Consider the following 15,755-nt stretch of genomic DNA (forward strand, 5'->3'; position numbering starts at 1 on the left):
GTTTTTACCCGACACAGGGGTTTTTACCCATGAAAGGTTATGCCCAAATACGTCTGTTAGTTTTTAAGGTGCCACAGGACTTGTGGTGGTTACTGATTTTCATAAATTAACAAGGAAACAAGCACAATGGAAGAGATCAGTGATCCTTTATTGCAAAATGTACTGTTTATTGATCTATATATGTCAATACACCAAAAAAATACAAGTCAATGTTCTATAATCTACTGCAGGACTGCAATAGAGGCTTTAGTAATACTGGAACTGTCACTACCCCCCACGCTCGATGAAAACTGGCTTATGAATATGCATAACTTGGAGAGACTTATGCAAAACAGCTTATGTAACATACCCTTTTTGAAGTTACAGTCTTCTGAATCTGTATATCCTATTTTTGTGCATGCATAATTCTTGCATGTGAAATCAGAAATGCAAAGTGTGAATTTTTTTTAATCTGAATATGCCAATGATGACTATTAGTGATCCTTTAGGAACTTTAAGGTTCAGTACTCAAACCAACCAGCTGTAAATGGTCTTGTTTGTACTGTAAGCCTAAACAAGCATGTGACCATGCCACCTGGTACTGGAATCCATACTGAATCTAATATTTTTCCATGGGGATGTGGAGACTCAGAGGGTTCCCACCCTGGGTGTGGTGGGGGTTTGGGGAAGGTCTATGTAAGGAATGGAAAGCAATCAATCCTTTGTCTTCGACTGGCCTTTGAAATTGCCTCCTCACACTAATGGTATGTCTGTCTACACAGCAGTGTTATTACAAAATAAACTATTCTGGAATAGTTTAAAATTATGGTGCTACATACAAAATGCATTTTGAAATAGCACTTAGCTATTTTGCAACAGAGCGTCTATACACAGAGCCTATTTTGAAATAAAGCCATTGGACACACTATGGCTTATTTCAAAATAGACTCTATTCTCTGTCTAAACAGCACCTACTTAGAAATAGCTATTTCAAAATAGGTTCTATTCCTTGTGCAATGAAATTTACCTATTTCAAAATAAGCCAACCACTATTTCAAAATTGTGGTTGAATTGTGTAGATGCTAGGGAAGTTATTTCAAAATAACTTAGCTGTGCAAACATACCCTACGAGAATATAGATGAAGAGAGGTGGAAACAAAGGACTGTAGCAGAAGGGTGAAGGCAAAGCTACTGGGCCCAAGTCAGAAAAAGATTAAATCTGACCTGAAATAAGAACAAGTTAGGGTAAGAATCTGCACGTAACACCTTTTAGTATATTAAAAGTAGCTGGCATATTTTAACTTAGTAACTTATTTTGGTCTGTTTTCACTTCCAATCATTTAAACCTTACTTTTTATACTTAATAAAACCCCTTGTGTTTGTTATCAAGCACAGTGTAATAATTGTTGCCAGGATGGGGTGGGGCGGGGCAGTGAGGGGAGGGAAAAACCACTGTGAATCTCTCTCCTTCATTGGTAAAGGGGACAAACATCTTTACAAGCTACCTCAGTATAAAATGGATTACTCTGTAGTTCTGTGGGTTCATTTCCTGGGTGCCATCAGCAGCTTTATAGCTAAATCTTCTCAGAGTGGAGTTGGTTCAGTGTCTGTGTTGCTCTGAACAGGAGCATTAGGCTCAATGACCTGTTTTTACCCATGTAAATGTGTGTTCATTATCTGACCCACCAGCAATCTTATCAGTCAGTCTGCTGTTTCCTGTGTTAGCATGATCTGTGGATATATCTGAAAACATAAGGGTTTGTGGTCTGATCTGCAGAGGTGGCTCAACTGCATCAAGCTGGCCTAGTCTGAAGAAAAGCATGTTTCCTGTGAGGATTTAAAATGGCGTCTGTCACAATGACTTATTCCCATCTCCTGAAAACACTTTGTGGTCCATACCACATGTAGCCTCAAGTATCTTGATAAAAGCTAAACTGGATAGGCCAGAAACAATTCTCATACACACACGCAGTTATTTGTTCCAGATTTACATGAAAAGGGTCTTTGAGCAATTTCGAATGCTTATTTCTATAAGCGTCCTGATGAAAATTGAGCAATTTCGAATGCTTATTTCTATAAGCGTCCTGATGAAAATTTGAGCATGACACTATTTGCATACACACACGAGTGCTTTTTTGTTAAAAAAACAAACAAACAAACAAACCATGGTATGGCTCCTTGCCTCTCCCTGGCAGTTCCTGTGGCTGGGGCTACTGGACAGGTGGTGGGGGCTCCAGCTCCTGACCCCTGCTGCAGTGGAGCAAACAAGGGCTCCAGATTCCAGCCCTGCTCTGCCGTGGACATTCTGGCTCTGGCCCCATGGCAGTCTTCTGGCCCCCATGCTGCTGTGGGGGTGATGGCAGCCCCAAGGCTAGGAGCCCGCTCAGGCGCTAAGCCCTGCCGGCAGCCCCAGCCACGAGAGCCCTAGTGAGGAGGTGCCAGTATGCAGTACTGGCATGTACCGCCAGAAGAAAAGCTCTGTGTGCGCGTGGGTGGGGTGGGGAAATCTTCACATACGAAATCTTCATATGTGTTAAACCTATGCTTAACTAAAGGGCAGTGCACTTTGTTGCTGCCGTAGGCTAAGCTCACAGCGCAAAAGCAGGGATTTGCATTCTTCCATTCCCTCCACAACCTACCTGTGTGTCAACCTGCCCCATGTCAGGGACTTCCTGCAACCTCAACACCCTCCCTCACAGCAGATCTTTAGAGTTATAAACACCAGAATTTCAAACAGACCAACCACACCCCTCATCTGGAACCAGAAATACACAATTACACAGCAACAGAGACGCACCACACACAAGGAAATACAGTACAGTACTGTGTTAAACAAACCACTAAAAACTAATAGAAGTTTAATAAAAGCTGTGACAAGGTAAGAAAAGTTTCTGTGCTTGTTCATTTTAAATCGAGATGGTTTCCTTCTGCCTAATAAAGTTTCAAAGCTGCATTAAGTTCATGTGCAACCATAACCTTCTGAAAGATCAAAATGTTTGTTCAGATTTGCAAACATTTCAGAGTTATGGACAGCCTCTATTACTGAGTGTTCTGTAATTCTGAGGTCCAGGGCTCCCTGTAGACAGAGAGAAAATTGCTCTGCTGGTCCCAAACGAACTGAAACACACACAGTTCTGTCATTTGCCTAAAATAAAGAGGAGCAAACTTTACAGTGTGGGCTAGATGAACCACAGACACAACCGAGTCAGACCATTCTCACGTTTAGAAGACAGGGCTGGGGCCGAGGGGGAAGGTACGCTTCTTCCTCACTCCCATTTTGAGCTAAAGAAAAGGAAGGTGGTCATGACTGCTCTAGGGGCTTGGGTTCCAAAGCTGAGAATCCATACTTACACAAGTGATCACAGTGTCTGGTATTAGCATCTCCTGAACAATTACACCTGTCCATATGTCAAGTATAGCACTTTACACAAGGGGTATGTGGCTGAAATTGCCTATGTTGAACAGTTCTAATGTCTCAACATCCAGTTACCTTCTATCTTTGTATGTAGGGTGAATGAGCATAAAAAGAGTAAAGTTTTGTGTGATATACCTTAACTCTGCATCTCCACTTTATTTTTAAATACAACTCCATTTCTGGCATTTCACAAATTCATGAACTAATTTTTGTTTTTTAAGCCATAATTTTCAAATAAAATTTTCTCCTTAAATATTCAATGCATATGCATAAGCTTAGCAACAGATTAATAAGACACCATCAACTTGGAATCACTATTTTGTCTGAAAATTTTGCATCCACTGTAGTTACAACACCTATTTCTCTCTATTTTCTCCCAGCTCATTTACTTTGTATATTTGACAGCATTTTCAGTACAGTCTGTTTCACCTTTTTCAATGTATTGTCAGTAAGTGAATCATTTAATCCTTGCTAAAGTAGAAAAAATATCAACTTGGAAGCAGAAAAACCCTCACAACGTTTTTGAACATAATTTAATTTTCAAAAAAAGTCAGAATATTTAAGGGCAACAAGAAGTCCTGTGGCACCTTGTAGACTAGCAGATATTTTGGAGCATAAGCTTTCATGGGCAAAGACCCGCTTCATCAGATGCATCCTATGAAGGAGGTCTTTGCCCACGAAAGCTTATGCTGCAAAATATCTGTTAGTCTATAAGGTGCCACAAGACTTCTTGTTGTTCTCATCACTTCCAGCTGACAGTGTCCCTTTAATGAAGTTACTCATTTTGGAACAGAACTTGCCATTTCATCACCATATCGTATTTAATGGCCTGATCTACACTGCACTGAAGTAAGCTGAATCTTTTCACTATCTTTTGATCAGGTTCTTGTTGCTTATTTTTCTAGTTAGTTAAGCACAGCTCATATATATTGCATTTCTCAAAAATGCTACTTTACAGTGCATGGAAAATACAGATAATAGAAACACAACTGTCTTCTTAAAACATTTAACCAATATTTAGTTGCGTGCAAGAGTGTGGTATTTATTTATAGAGAAAAACCATGCTGCTGCTTACATAAAACAGAACCTCCTGCAGTGTTTCATTGGATGAAAGAGTCACAATGGATTAAATAAGACAATAGACAGGATATGGCAGAAGATTTTTTAAAAGAGAATTTTTTAAATCCAAGAGAGTTATTTTCAAGTGAAAATGAGATGTTAAAGCTGTTGCATTCCTCCACGTGCTTTTTAAATTGTATTTTCCATGGCAGCGTCACCAAATTCAATGTACAAACTGTTACTAATTGTGTATCTAAAACATGAAAAACAAGGTAGGATTGTCAGACAAACTGACATTTCACTTTAGTTTCTGATGTCAGGTTGCTTTTTCTATATTATTTTGGTTACTTAAACAAAACTGTGTTTTCTGTGGGACTCTTTGAACGCAATTTTTCTGGCATTCCATCCCGCTTTCTAGAGCCATCCGTGTGGTAGGAATGTTTTCAGAGGATTATCAGTTTGGACTGAATCTAGTGCCTTCACCAACTGAGTTAAAGAACTCCTCTAATATGAGAAAGCTACGATCTCTATTAGAGATGTAATAGTATCTACTTAGGTGACTAACTGATAAGCTTCTGCTTATTGGTTAGTGCTGCTGCTTACTTGCAGGCCCCCACATCCCACCCAAGTAAACAGCAAATGGCTGGCTCTGCCTCTGTTCCCCTGCCTGCACCAGAATCAGTCCCTTTCCTCCACTGCTTCTCTGCATTTAAAAGGCTGAGCTTGCACACAGGCTGGCTCAGCTTCTGTCCCCCCATCCCATGCAGAGTGGCAGGGGAAGGAGGGAAGTTCTCAATCCCCAAGGCAGGCCAGAAGCTGAGCCAGCCTGTGTGCCAGCTCAGACTTTTTAATGCAGAGCAGCAGGGTGTGGGATGGTTAACTGAATAACCAACAGAAATTTTGGCAGTTATATGGTTAATAGGTTGCTTACTCTCTAATATCCCTTATCTGTATACTTTAGGAATCACCTTGCTAACAATCCCACAACCACAGCAGATAACCAAAGTCCTGCCATAAGAGCATTTTCTGATTTGCAGCTGGAGATAAAACTCTATACTTTTCCACTCCCCAGTTTATAACACTATACTGAGCCACTGGCCCGCAATATTATGGTTCTCACTTCTCCTCTTTCTGACATGTTGTTCAGCTCCCTAAAACAGTTCATTTGAAGGACCTTGATCTATGCCTTGTTTCATTGTTCCTGTTGCTTCTGTCAGCTATGGTTTTGGTAGTACTTACTCCACATATATTTCTTCCTTCCCTATTTTATGTTCAGATCTATCACCATTTTTATCTATTGAAGGGAAGAATGGTGACTGAAATTCAAAGGTGAACAAGAAAAAAATACAGAGGAGTGTTTCCTGTTCTGCTTTTTCTGCACCGTACAAGATTTATGTTTTTTTAAAAGAAAGAAAGGGGGATTCTACTTAATTTTCACTGTAACGGCATGAAGAATGCCGAGTCTCATCTCCCGTTTTTGTTGAAGGTCCCCTATAGAGGAATCAAAGCTATGGACTGGGAGCTTTCAGAGATATATTGAAGAGGATAGGAGTGGATTCTTTAATAAAAGATCTCTCACTTACAAATGTTTGTCAGACATATGAATCAAATGCATCTTAACAGAGACCAAAAAGAAAATTTTAAACAGCATAATTAGAGCCTTACCAAATTCGCAGATCATTTTGGTCAATTTTACAGCCATAGGATTTTAAAAAATGTAAATTTCATGATTTTAGCTACAGAATGAAACTCTGAAATTTGGAATTCTCTGGTCTGGCAACATGCCGGACTACAGATGTTGCTGGACCAGAGCCTGGGTGGCTGGAAGTGGCAGGCCAGCTTGGACTCTAATGGCCGAGAGCTTCAACCCAGGCTGGGCAGCCACAGCCAAGCTGATGATGGGGACTAGCAGCAGCCAGGGAGGTACATCCAGGGTTGGGAAGCTGCAACCGGGAAGCCAATGGCCCAGGGCTGGGCAGTGGAGGCCAGGAAGCCAGTGGTCTGGGCTGGGGAGCCACAGGCAGCATCCAGAAAGTGGCTGGGGCTAGTGGCCAGGAGTGGGCTGATGGCCAGGAAGACAGCCTGGGAGCTGGGGCCAGAGGCCATCAGGGGAGCATTAACTTCCCCGATCCAGCAAAATTCCTGCTCTGGGAATGCTCAGGTTCCAAGTGTGCTGGACCAGGGAGGTGCAATGTTTATTAAAATCTGAAATCTGAGTGTTCTAATTACAGAGGTCTTGACCTGAAGAAGAGTAGTGGTGGGTGTTGCAAGGTAATTGTAGGTAGAGTTGCAGTATAGTCACCCTTACTTCTAGGCTGCTGCTGGTGGGACATTTGCTTCAGAGATGAACCCATGGCAAACCATTGCTCTCCAGCTGACCAGCTTTGAAGTCAGCACAAAAGTCAATACCACAACCCCCCTAAAATAACACTCAGATCCCCTGAAACTCCCTTTTGGGTCAGGACCTGGAATTTGAAAAGCGCTCATCTTCCTCACGAAAGCACAGGGTAAGAGCACACAGAAGACCAGATTTCATGGGAGGACACCAGATTTTACAATCCATGGTTGTTTTTCACGATCATGAATTTGGTAGGGCCCCAAGTACAATTAAGACAGGAACAGCAACGAAGGGTCCCGTGGCACCTTATAGACTAACAGAAAAGTTTTGAGCGTGAGCTTTCGTGAGCACAGACTCACTTCATCTGATGTCTATAAGGTGCCACAGGACCTTTCGTTGCTGTTACAGATCCAGACTAACACGGCTACCCCTCCGATACTTAAGACAGGAAAGTGATTTTTATTTGGTCTCATTTCACTTCCTCGGTATCTGTGAAATCAAAATCTCCTAGTCATCCATAGGATCCTTGTAGAAAAACTGGGAGCGTGTGACCTGAATTTCCATTGTAAAGAAAGCAGTGAACTATTGTTTTTTTTAAAAGGAACACGCACTTTGGGCCGTTTCACACATCAAAAGCAATTTTCTTTTCTTTTGTAGGATGCCTTTCAAAACAGATGTAGGTTATTTTTTCTAATATAGTAATTTTTTAGTTTTGTCTTCTGGAATTTTGCTTCTTCGCTGACCCAAAAAGCTAATCAATTTTTATTCCAATTTCAATTCCTACCCTAGACATCTTGCAGCTCAAAGAGCAAACATGCTGCATTCTAAGATTATTTGTGCAATTTCAGTGCCATGGTTGAGATTTTATTAGGAAAAAGTTTACAATGTAACCAATAGTAAACCTGATAAAGCCAAAGGTAAACTGTGTGTTTGAAAGCAAGATCATTTTGAAAGTGTACACAACAGATTCTTGGACTTTTATACTTCGGCTAATTCACACTGGGCAGACATTTGTACAAGGGTAAAGACACACCTGATTAACTCCCTTAGTTCCTACATAGGGCAGTAAAACTTAAATTGGGACATAGCTTGGTAAGCCATCACTTACAGGTTGCACAATATGTGCACAACTGGTCCCATATAATACCTTTGCTCTGTACATGCAGCTCACACACCTTTATGCACATCTTAAATAATGCACTCTTGATTGAAAAATGTGATTTGACCTGATGTAGCCACCTGTGGATAACATTAGAGGTTCTTAAACTTCATTGCACCATGCCCCCCTTCTGATAACAAAAAGTACTCCATGACCTCCGGAGGGGAGACCAAAGACAAATCCCCAGTCCTGGAGCCCTGTGTGGCAAAAGCTGATTGATACACAAGGTCTTCAGCCCCTAGTAGGGGGCCTGTAAACTGAGCTCCTCAGGCTTTGGCTTCAGCCCTGGGTGGTGCCACACCAGTATTTGATCCCCTCTTGAAAAGCTGCGGTGCAAAACACACTGACAAGATGACCGCTGATGCTGGACACGATCACCCAGATCAGCATCCGCGTGGTAGGGAACCATGGCTGTCTAACCCTGCCCGACCAGCGGCTCCCAGGACTCTCACGAAAGCGGCATTTACATCTCATTTATTCACGCAGCTACATTCAGCTCAGCTCAGCTCTGCTCCGGAATTTGAAGCGGGTCTTTCCCACGACAGCTCATTACCTAACAAATACAGCTCTTAGCCTTGAAGGTGCCACAGGGCCGTGTGCTCTGTTTTGCGAAGATACGGACGAACAGGGCTAACCCCCCTGAGCCTATTTACAGCTCACCAGGCTCTGGGGGGCACTGGCATTGAAAGACAGTTTTTAACGGGAACCTCAACACGGTGCTCCCCAACCAGCCAATGGAGCAATCGCCCGACAGGAGAAGAGTCCTGCCTGGCAAGCCAGAGAGCTGGGCTGCCCAACACCCCGTCCGTGGCCCGGCCCCTTGACCCCGCTGGGGAAGGCAGCAAGGCAGCCGCCGGTACCAGGAGGGCTGAGATCACTGAGCTGGCATCCTGGACGCCGCCGCCCGCCCCCCGGCTCGCCCTTGCCCACGTGGGCGCGACAGGGGGCCCCTCTCGGGCAGCTGCAGTCGCACAGGGCAAAGCCTCTGCTGGCCGCCCCGGTCCCTGCGGCTCCGACTTACCCTGGGCGGGGAGGCAGGCAGCCGCGAGCAGCAGCAGCAGCGCCGCGGGGTGCAAAGGGCGGGCAGCCCCGGCGGAGCGCCTCATGGTCCCGGCGGGAAGGGGAGCTCCGTCTTGTGCCAGCGCAGGAGGCAAGGGCCGAGCGCGGCTGCTCCCAGGCGCTGCCGGGCGGCGACTTCCCAACTCCAGCCCGCGCCTGTGTGCGGGGCGGGCGCGGCAAGGAGCTCACGTGGTGAGGCGCAACGGCGGTTTCCTTTGCTGCAGGAGGAAGCGACTCCCTCCCGGTGGCCACGCCGCGCCTAGGCCTAGAGCCGCCCACCACCTGCTGCGCGGCTCCCCGGCCTCTTTCCGCCCTGCTCCATCCTGCCGGAGGGAGCCCAGGCGTAGCTGGCTGGAGCCGGGGCACGGCCCCAGGCGGCTGCAGGGGTCGGGGTATTTGCAGCCCCTCTCCCTGGAAATCCCTGGGGACTCCTAAGTGAGTTCTGCTCTGCCTGGGAGGAGTCACTCAGTCCCCTATGGCACCAGCTGTGGTCCTCTGCCTTCCCTCACGTCCCTGTCCTTCCAACAGAAAACCCCTTCCCCTCCAGAGCCGAGCTCAGCTCCCACCACAGCCTGTGAACGTCCCCAGGCCCTGAGCTTTCCCATCCCCGCCTGTGGTGTGGCCTCATGCTTCCCAGCTGACAGCAGCACTTGGCCTCAGGTGGGTCAGCCTTACCCCAGTCCCTCAAAAAATCAGGTTGGGGCTCCTCAAGGAATCCATTTTGCAGCACTTAGAAGAGGGGAGAGTGCTCAAAAGCGGCCGACATGGATTCAGCAAGGGCAAGTCCTGCCTGACCAGTCTGATCAGCTTCTATGATCGAGTAACAGGCTCTGTGGATATGGAGAAATCAATGGCTGTGAAACACCTTGACTTTAGCAAAGCTTTTGATACAGTCTCCCACAACATTCTTGCCCATAAGTTAAGGAAGTATGGATTGGATCCGTGGAGTGTAAGATGGGGAGAAAGCTGGCTTGATGGGGCCCGATAGGTAGGGGTCAATAGCTCAGTGGCCGGTTGAGGGTCGGTTGCAAGTGGAGAGTCCTAAGGATTGGTGCTAGGGATGATATTGTTCAACATTTTTATTAGTGACCTGGATGAGGGGGTGGAAGCACCTTCAGCAAGTTTGCAAATGACACTAAGCTACGGGGAAAGATAGATACATTGGAGGGTTGGGGTAGTGTTCAGAGTGACCTAGACAAATAGGAGGATTTGGCGAAAAGAAGTCTGATGAGGTTCAACAAGGACTAGTGCAGACAATCCTGCACTTGTAATGGAACAATACCAAACATTGTTACAGGCTGGGTACTGACAGGCTAAGTAGCAGTACAGCAGAAAAGGACCTGGAGATTACAGTGGATGAGAGGCTTGATATGAGTCAGCAGTGTGCCCTTGTAGCCAAGAAGGCTAATGGCATATTGGTCATGTCTACACTTGGCCAAAATTTTGAAAGGGCCATGCTAATGGCCAAATTAGAGAATACTAATGAGGTGCTAGCATGCTGCCAGCCGCCGCACTTCAAAAGTTCTCAGTTTTGATCGTGCATGTCTCGTCTACACGAGGCCCTTTTTGAAAGGACCCTGCAAAAGTCAAAATCCCCTTATTCGAAAAGGGCCCAGTGTAGATGAGCTGCACGCAATTGAAACAAGTGCTATGGTCAGCGGCATGCTAATGAGGTGCTGAATATTCATTTCAGCACCTCATTAGTATTCTCTGATTTGGCCATTAGCATGGCCCTTTCAAAATTCTGGCCAAGTGTAGACACAGCCATTGGGATGCATTAGAAGGAGCATTTCCAGCAGATCTAGAGAAGTTATTATTCCATTCTATTTGGCACAGGTGAGGCCACCTCTGGAGTATTGTGTCCAGTTCTGGGCCTACAGTATAGAAAAGAGGTGAATGTATTGGAGAAGGTCTAGCAGAGGGCAATGAAATGATCAAGGGGCTGGACCACATGACCCATGAGGAGAGGCTGAGGGCTTGGGGCTTATTTAGTTTGCAGAAGAGAAGGGTGAGGGGCAATTTGATGGCAGCCTTCAACTTTCTGAAGAGGGGCTCTAAAGAAGATGGAGAGGGGTTGTTCTCACTAGTGACAGATGGCAGAACAAGGAGCAATGGTCTCAAATTACAGGAGGGGAGGTGTGGGTTGGATATTAGGAGAAACTATTTCACCAGGAGGGTGGTGAAGCACTGGAATGCGTTACCTAGAGAAGTGGTGGAATCTGGAGGTATTTAAGTTCAGGCTTGACAAAGCCCTGGCTGGGATGATTTAGTTAGGGTTCATCCTGCTTTGGGTAGGGGGCTGGACTCGATGACCTCCTGATGTCCCTTCTGGCCCTAGGATTCTATGATTCTGTGATCTCATTTAATTGGTTAACCAATGAAACGGTAGGTTTAACTGGTTCACCTATTGTAGCCCAAAGACCAGTGCATTCAGCAGCGGCCCTGGGAACTACAAGTTGTGGCATGCTGGGAGAACTTCCTAGACTGCAGGCAGAGAAGAGGAACTGTTAGAGAAGAGGAGCTGTTAAACTGTGATCCTGTTTTGGGTTTTTTTTTTTAAGTAAGACCAGAAAGGGCTTTTTTGGGCACGCAGAGAAGAGCTGAAGTGACCCAGAGGGAAGACATGGACTTGGTTGTTGTGGGGCTTAGTTACTGTGGAAGTTAGAACGCGTTTGTAAGAGAGGTTATGCTGTAGGATGTGCCATCTGCCCTCAGCAGGGTCTCAGCAGAGACTGAGCTGACACAGCATGCAGGCTGCAGGCAGAGGAGAGGGCCTGCTGAACTGTGATCCTGTTGTGTTTTTTTACAGAATAAAGCCTGTTCCTGGTGGTTTGTCTGAGTGGGTGTGGTCTGAGGTACACACACATTAATTCACAACCTAGAGCACACCAAGGAGCCTCAGGCCTCGTCTCCTCCAGTTTGGAAGAAATCACCAGGCTTCCTCTGTGCTGAATAACCTCACACTGAGCTCATGAACAGCAGGGGTTAATTAACGGGGTGGCTGGGGAGGCCACTCCAGCCCAGCTGGACTGGAGCGACCTCTCCAGGCACTCATGAACCTCCTGGGACTGGGGCTGTTTCAGATAGGCTGGATGAGGCTTGCCAGTTAACTGGTTAATCATTATCATCCCTACCAGCCAGAGAGCCTGGCTACTGTGCCTGATCCGTACTCTCCCAGGCACCTGGGAAGTCATGCGGCTGAACTGCAGCTCCAGCCATTCAGACCAGAGGTAGTTTTGAGGTGGCAATGCCTTCCCTTGCCTACCTTACCCATCACCCATGCTTCCCTCTCTCCACCATCATCCCCTCAAGCCCTCATCACACCTCAGTCCTTGATTTCCTCTGCTCCCTCTCCCCCACTCAATGAAGTCAGCCAATCCTGCAGGGCAGCTGGCCAGCGAGGATCAGCTTAGTGCTGTGTTGCTGCCTGTTACTCTGATTCTGAGGCTATGCCAACACTACATTTTGAAGGGAGCCTCCCAACTTGGATTGACAGATTTGAGCTTGCAGGGCTGGTGCTAGGTCTTTGCTGTATAAACAACACTTTTGGCTTGGGCTGGGCTCTGGCTTTGAAGTCTAAATTCCCTGGGCTCCAGCCCAAGCCACAATTTCAAAGATCCCTATACAGCTCTTTCTAGAGCACTAGCGTGAGCCCTCCTAGCCCAAGTCCATTGACTAGGCTGGGAAGTTTGCTCCCAAATGCAGTGCAGACATACTTGGTCTGCCGCATTCAGGTTCTTTTTCAATATGGGGACTTGATTCCACAGATACTCCAGTCCAGGCTGAAGACAGTATTTCTTGTGTGATAGCATGCCTTCTAATGCACTTCAAGAGGTCAGCATATAATTGCATCTGCCAGATTAGCAATGTAACCCTTCTGCCAGTAGCAGTCGGTAGCAGCCAGGGCTGGGTTCCATATCTCGGGATTCCTTTTCATCCATCTCACACAGAACTGGCTCAAGCCAGTAGCCTGGGAAATTCACATAGCCTGGGGTGCCTCAGAGAGGCAATGCTTCCCCACTCGCAAGCAGAGTCTGAGTGTAGAAAATAAACTTCTAATGAAAAGGTAGAGAAGTCACATGGAATTTGGTTGGGAAAATAGAACACCAAGAGTTCATAACCAACTCCCATGTTCCAGCTCAGATGGATTGAACAATGTCCTTTGCCTCTCAGGCTCACGACTCCAACAGTGTAAGGGTCCCATTCACATACCAAAACTTTCTCCTGTATCCCACTTCAGATCCTCCGCTCCACTCTGTCCGGTCCATGCAGACACTGACACATCACCCTGATGACTTTCCTCATTGAGCCTAAGACAATGCCACCTTTGTGCTGGTCTTGTGGTGAGCTTGCTCTTGCTGTCTTTCCACCATGCTTACAAACTTTGCTTTATTTGACTCTTTCCCCCGCTTCCTGCCACCCCTCTGCTCTTCTGATTTGCCCACCTTGATCACTATTTTTCTGATTTGTCAACCTTGATAACAATTTTTGGTTCTCTGTGCCTTAAATGTTGAGTCTGTTCTGGTATGGCTGTGCTCTGAGGAAGTGGGTATGTCCCACGAAAGCTCATCACCTAATAAATTCTTTTGTTAGTCTTTAAAGTGCTACTGGACTGCCTTTTTGTTTTGATAGAATATAGACTAACACAACTATCTTTCTGTTCCTGTGATTTCAGCTGTACAGCCAAAAAAAAAAAAGCCACTCCTAGCTACCGAATTCAACAAATATCCCTCCAGTCTTCTGCCACACAATGCTCAGATGGGGGTAGCCCTATGCAATCCACATCTTACACAATTATGACCACTCTCTCTCCCCCCTTCACCCCCCAAAAAAACCTTCAAGAATTGGTGAGACTCCACAAATCTTACATTGGATGATAGCATAAATTGTGACTTTCCAACAACATGTTGTTTAGAACAGATGAAACTCCATTGCCTCATCTGCTACCGATCAGGCTTTGTTTGCAAGGTATTATATATGCACACCTTTGCATTTTCATGCAAATGATCTCTAAAGGACATATTTTTCAGCAGTATTGCATTCTTGCTGGAATATTCCTTACAGCAATATTTCCATACCCAAGCATAAAGAAAAAAAATTGCATGCCAAGCCTCAAAAATAATTTGTTTGAGTTAAAAATAGTGAGGTTTTAAAGAAAATTATTTTTGGACTCATCTTCTGAATTTTAAGCCTTTCAGGTGAAATCCTGTAATATTTTCAAGCTTTTTTCCCAGCATCATGGGGCTTGAAACTTACTTTTTAAAGGCAAAAGCTAAGTTGCTCATAATTGTCAATCCAAGAGCTAGGTCTTTGAAGAAAAATCAACCAAAAACTGCAAAAGTTGGCCACAGTCATTGGTAATCATGTGGTACTGAGAAATTCTCAGCATCTGCAACTCCCACTGAAGTCTGTGGAATTTGACTGTCTCTTGCTCATTGCTTTGGATCTGATACGCCAGCCTTAGGAATTTATGGATGTAGACTGTAGGTGGAGGGCAACAGATTAGTAAGTGACTGGATTTATTTCAAAGTGCTAGCTGCTCCTTGCCTCCGTGTGCACCACAATGATGAGCAACGTTAGGAAATAAAACCATTTAATGTTGTATTTCCCAATGGTTATAGTCCTACAGTGTGACAGCCATGTATTTTTATGTTTTCTGTCTAGGATAGGTCCCTTCCTTTGAATTAGCTCTATGTGTGTCCAGGGCCAGCCCAACCATGTAGGTGAACTAGATGGTCACCTATGGTGCCAAGCCTTAAGGGGCACCAAATTAGATGGAAGTGGATTTTCTCTATTTAAAAAAAATGTTAATACGTATCTCTGCTAAATGAAAGAATCAAATATTGTACTTATAAAACTGTGCATCATTGTCATGTCAGAAGCCTATGACATTAGTTAAAGGAGCTAGTGCCATAATAGAGAAGATTTAGCTGCCAGTTGCATTTTCCCAGAAATGCTGATCCATTTTTGGAAAACCAGACTTTATAAAATATATGGGAAAATAGTTTCCTGGGTATATTTCTTTTCTCTAATACTACTAACAGCAGCAAAGAGATTATTTATCTTAAAAAGTTGTATGCCTTGCTCCTGCAATGAGCTACACATGGAGGCCAAGGTCTTCTTCCCAAGCTCAGTGCAGGATTGGATCATGTGGAAGTATGCTCTAGTCTAGGTTGCAGTATTGTAGAAAACTGGAGAAAACATTGGTGCCGAAGATGTGTGAGAAGGGGACAATGAGATAACAGGATAATACACAGAGAAAAACTAGGTCGTGCCAAAAAAGGAACCGGTGTTGTTGCTGTAAACATTTGAAGAGATTGCTGGAGTGGCTTGCATGTGCGTGTTCATGTGTATATGCATGCATCCATGAGAAATGAGGGCATAACTGAATGTGCTAAGAGTGAATAAAGGTTGCTGAGGAGAGAGGCAAACAAAATCTGTAAATAAGCAAATCTTATTTTGGAATCAATAACAAAATCTTTTCTCAGTCACAGTTCAATTGGATAGTAACAGGGAGATAACTCCGCCACGAAGCCACTGAGAGTTGCATACCAGTCCCAAGCCTGGATGAAGGAGGAGGGTGGTCAGATGTGTTTCAATGCGCTGATTGTCAAACAACAATATGAGTGAAATCTGATGCCAGTACAACCAAATGTTAAAAGATGCCAGCTCGCACGTCGCCCAGATAAACAAGGTCTGCGATACCAATTGAGCGATCAGGGTTGGGTCGATAAGTTGGCTGCTGA

The 15,755-nt window shown here is 45.1% G+C and overlaps 1 protein-coding gene across 1 annotated transcript in view; it reads right to left on the minus strand.

The window, feature by feature from the left end:
* Positions 1-9,181, minus strand: part of TMEM123 (transmembrane protein 123) — a 34,197-nt gene extending 25,016 nt beyond the window's left edge. Inside the window, exon 1 of the mRNA XM_074984683.1 lies at positions 8,972-9,181. Within this exon, the coding sequence (XP_074840784.1) occupies positions 8,972-9,056 (85 nt within the window). The 5' untranslated portion in view covers positions 9,057-9,181. The remainder of the gene's footprint in view (positions 1-8,971) is intronic.
* Positions 9,182-15,755: the final 6,574 nt, after the last annotated feature.

This window comes from Carettochelys insculpta, chromosome 1, assembly GCF_033958435.1.
Source record: "Carettochelys insculpta isolate YL-2023 chromosome 1, ASM3395843v1, whole genome shotgun sequence".
Lineage (NCBI taxonomy): Eukaryota > Metazoa > Chordata > Testudines > Carettochelyidae > Carettochelys > Carettochelys insculpta.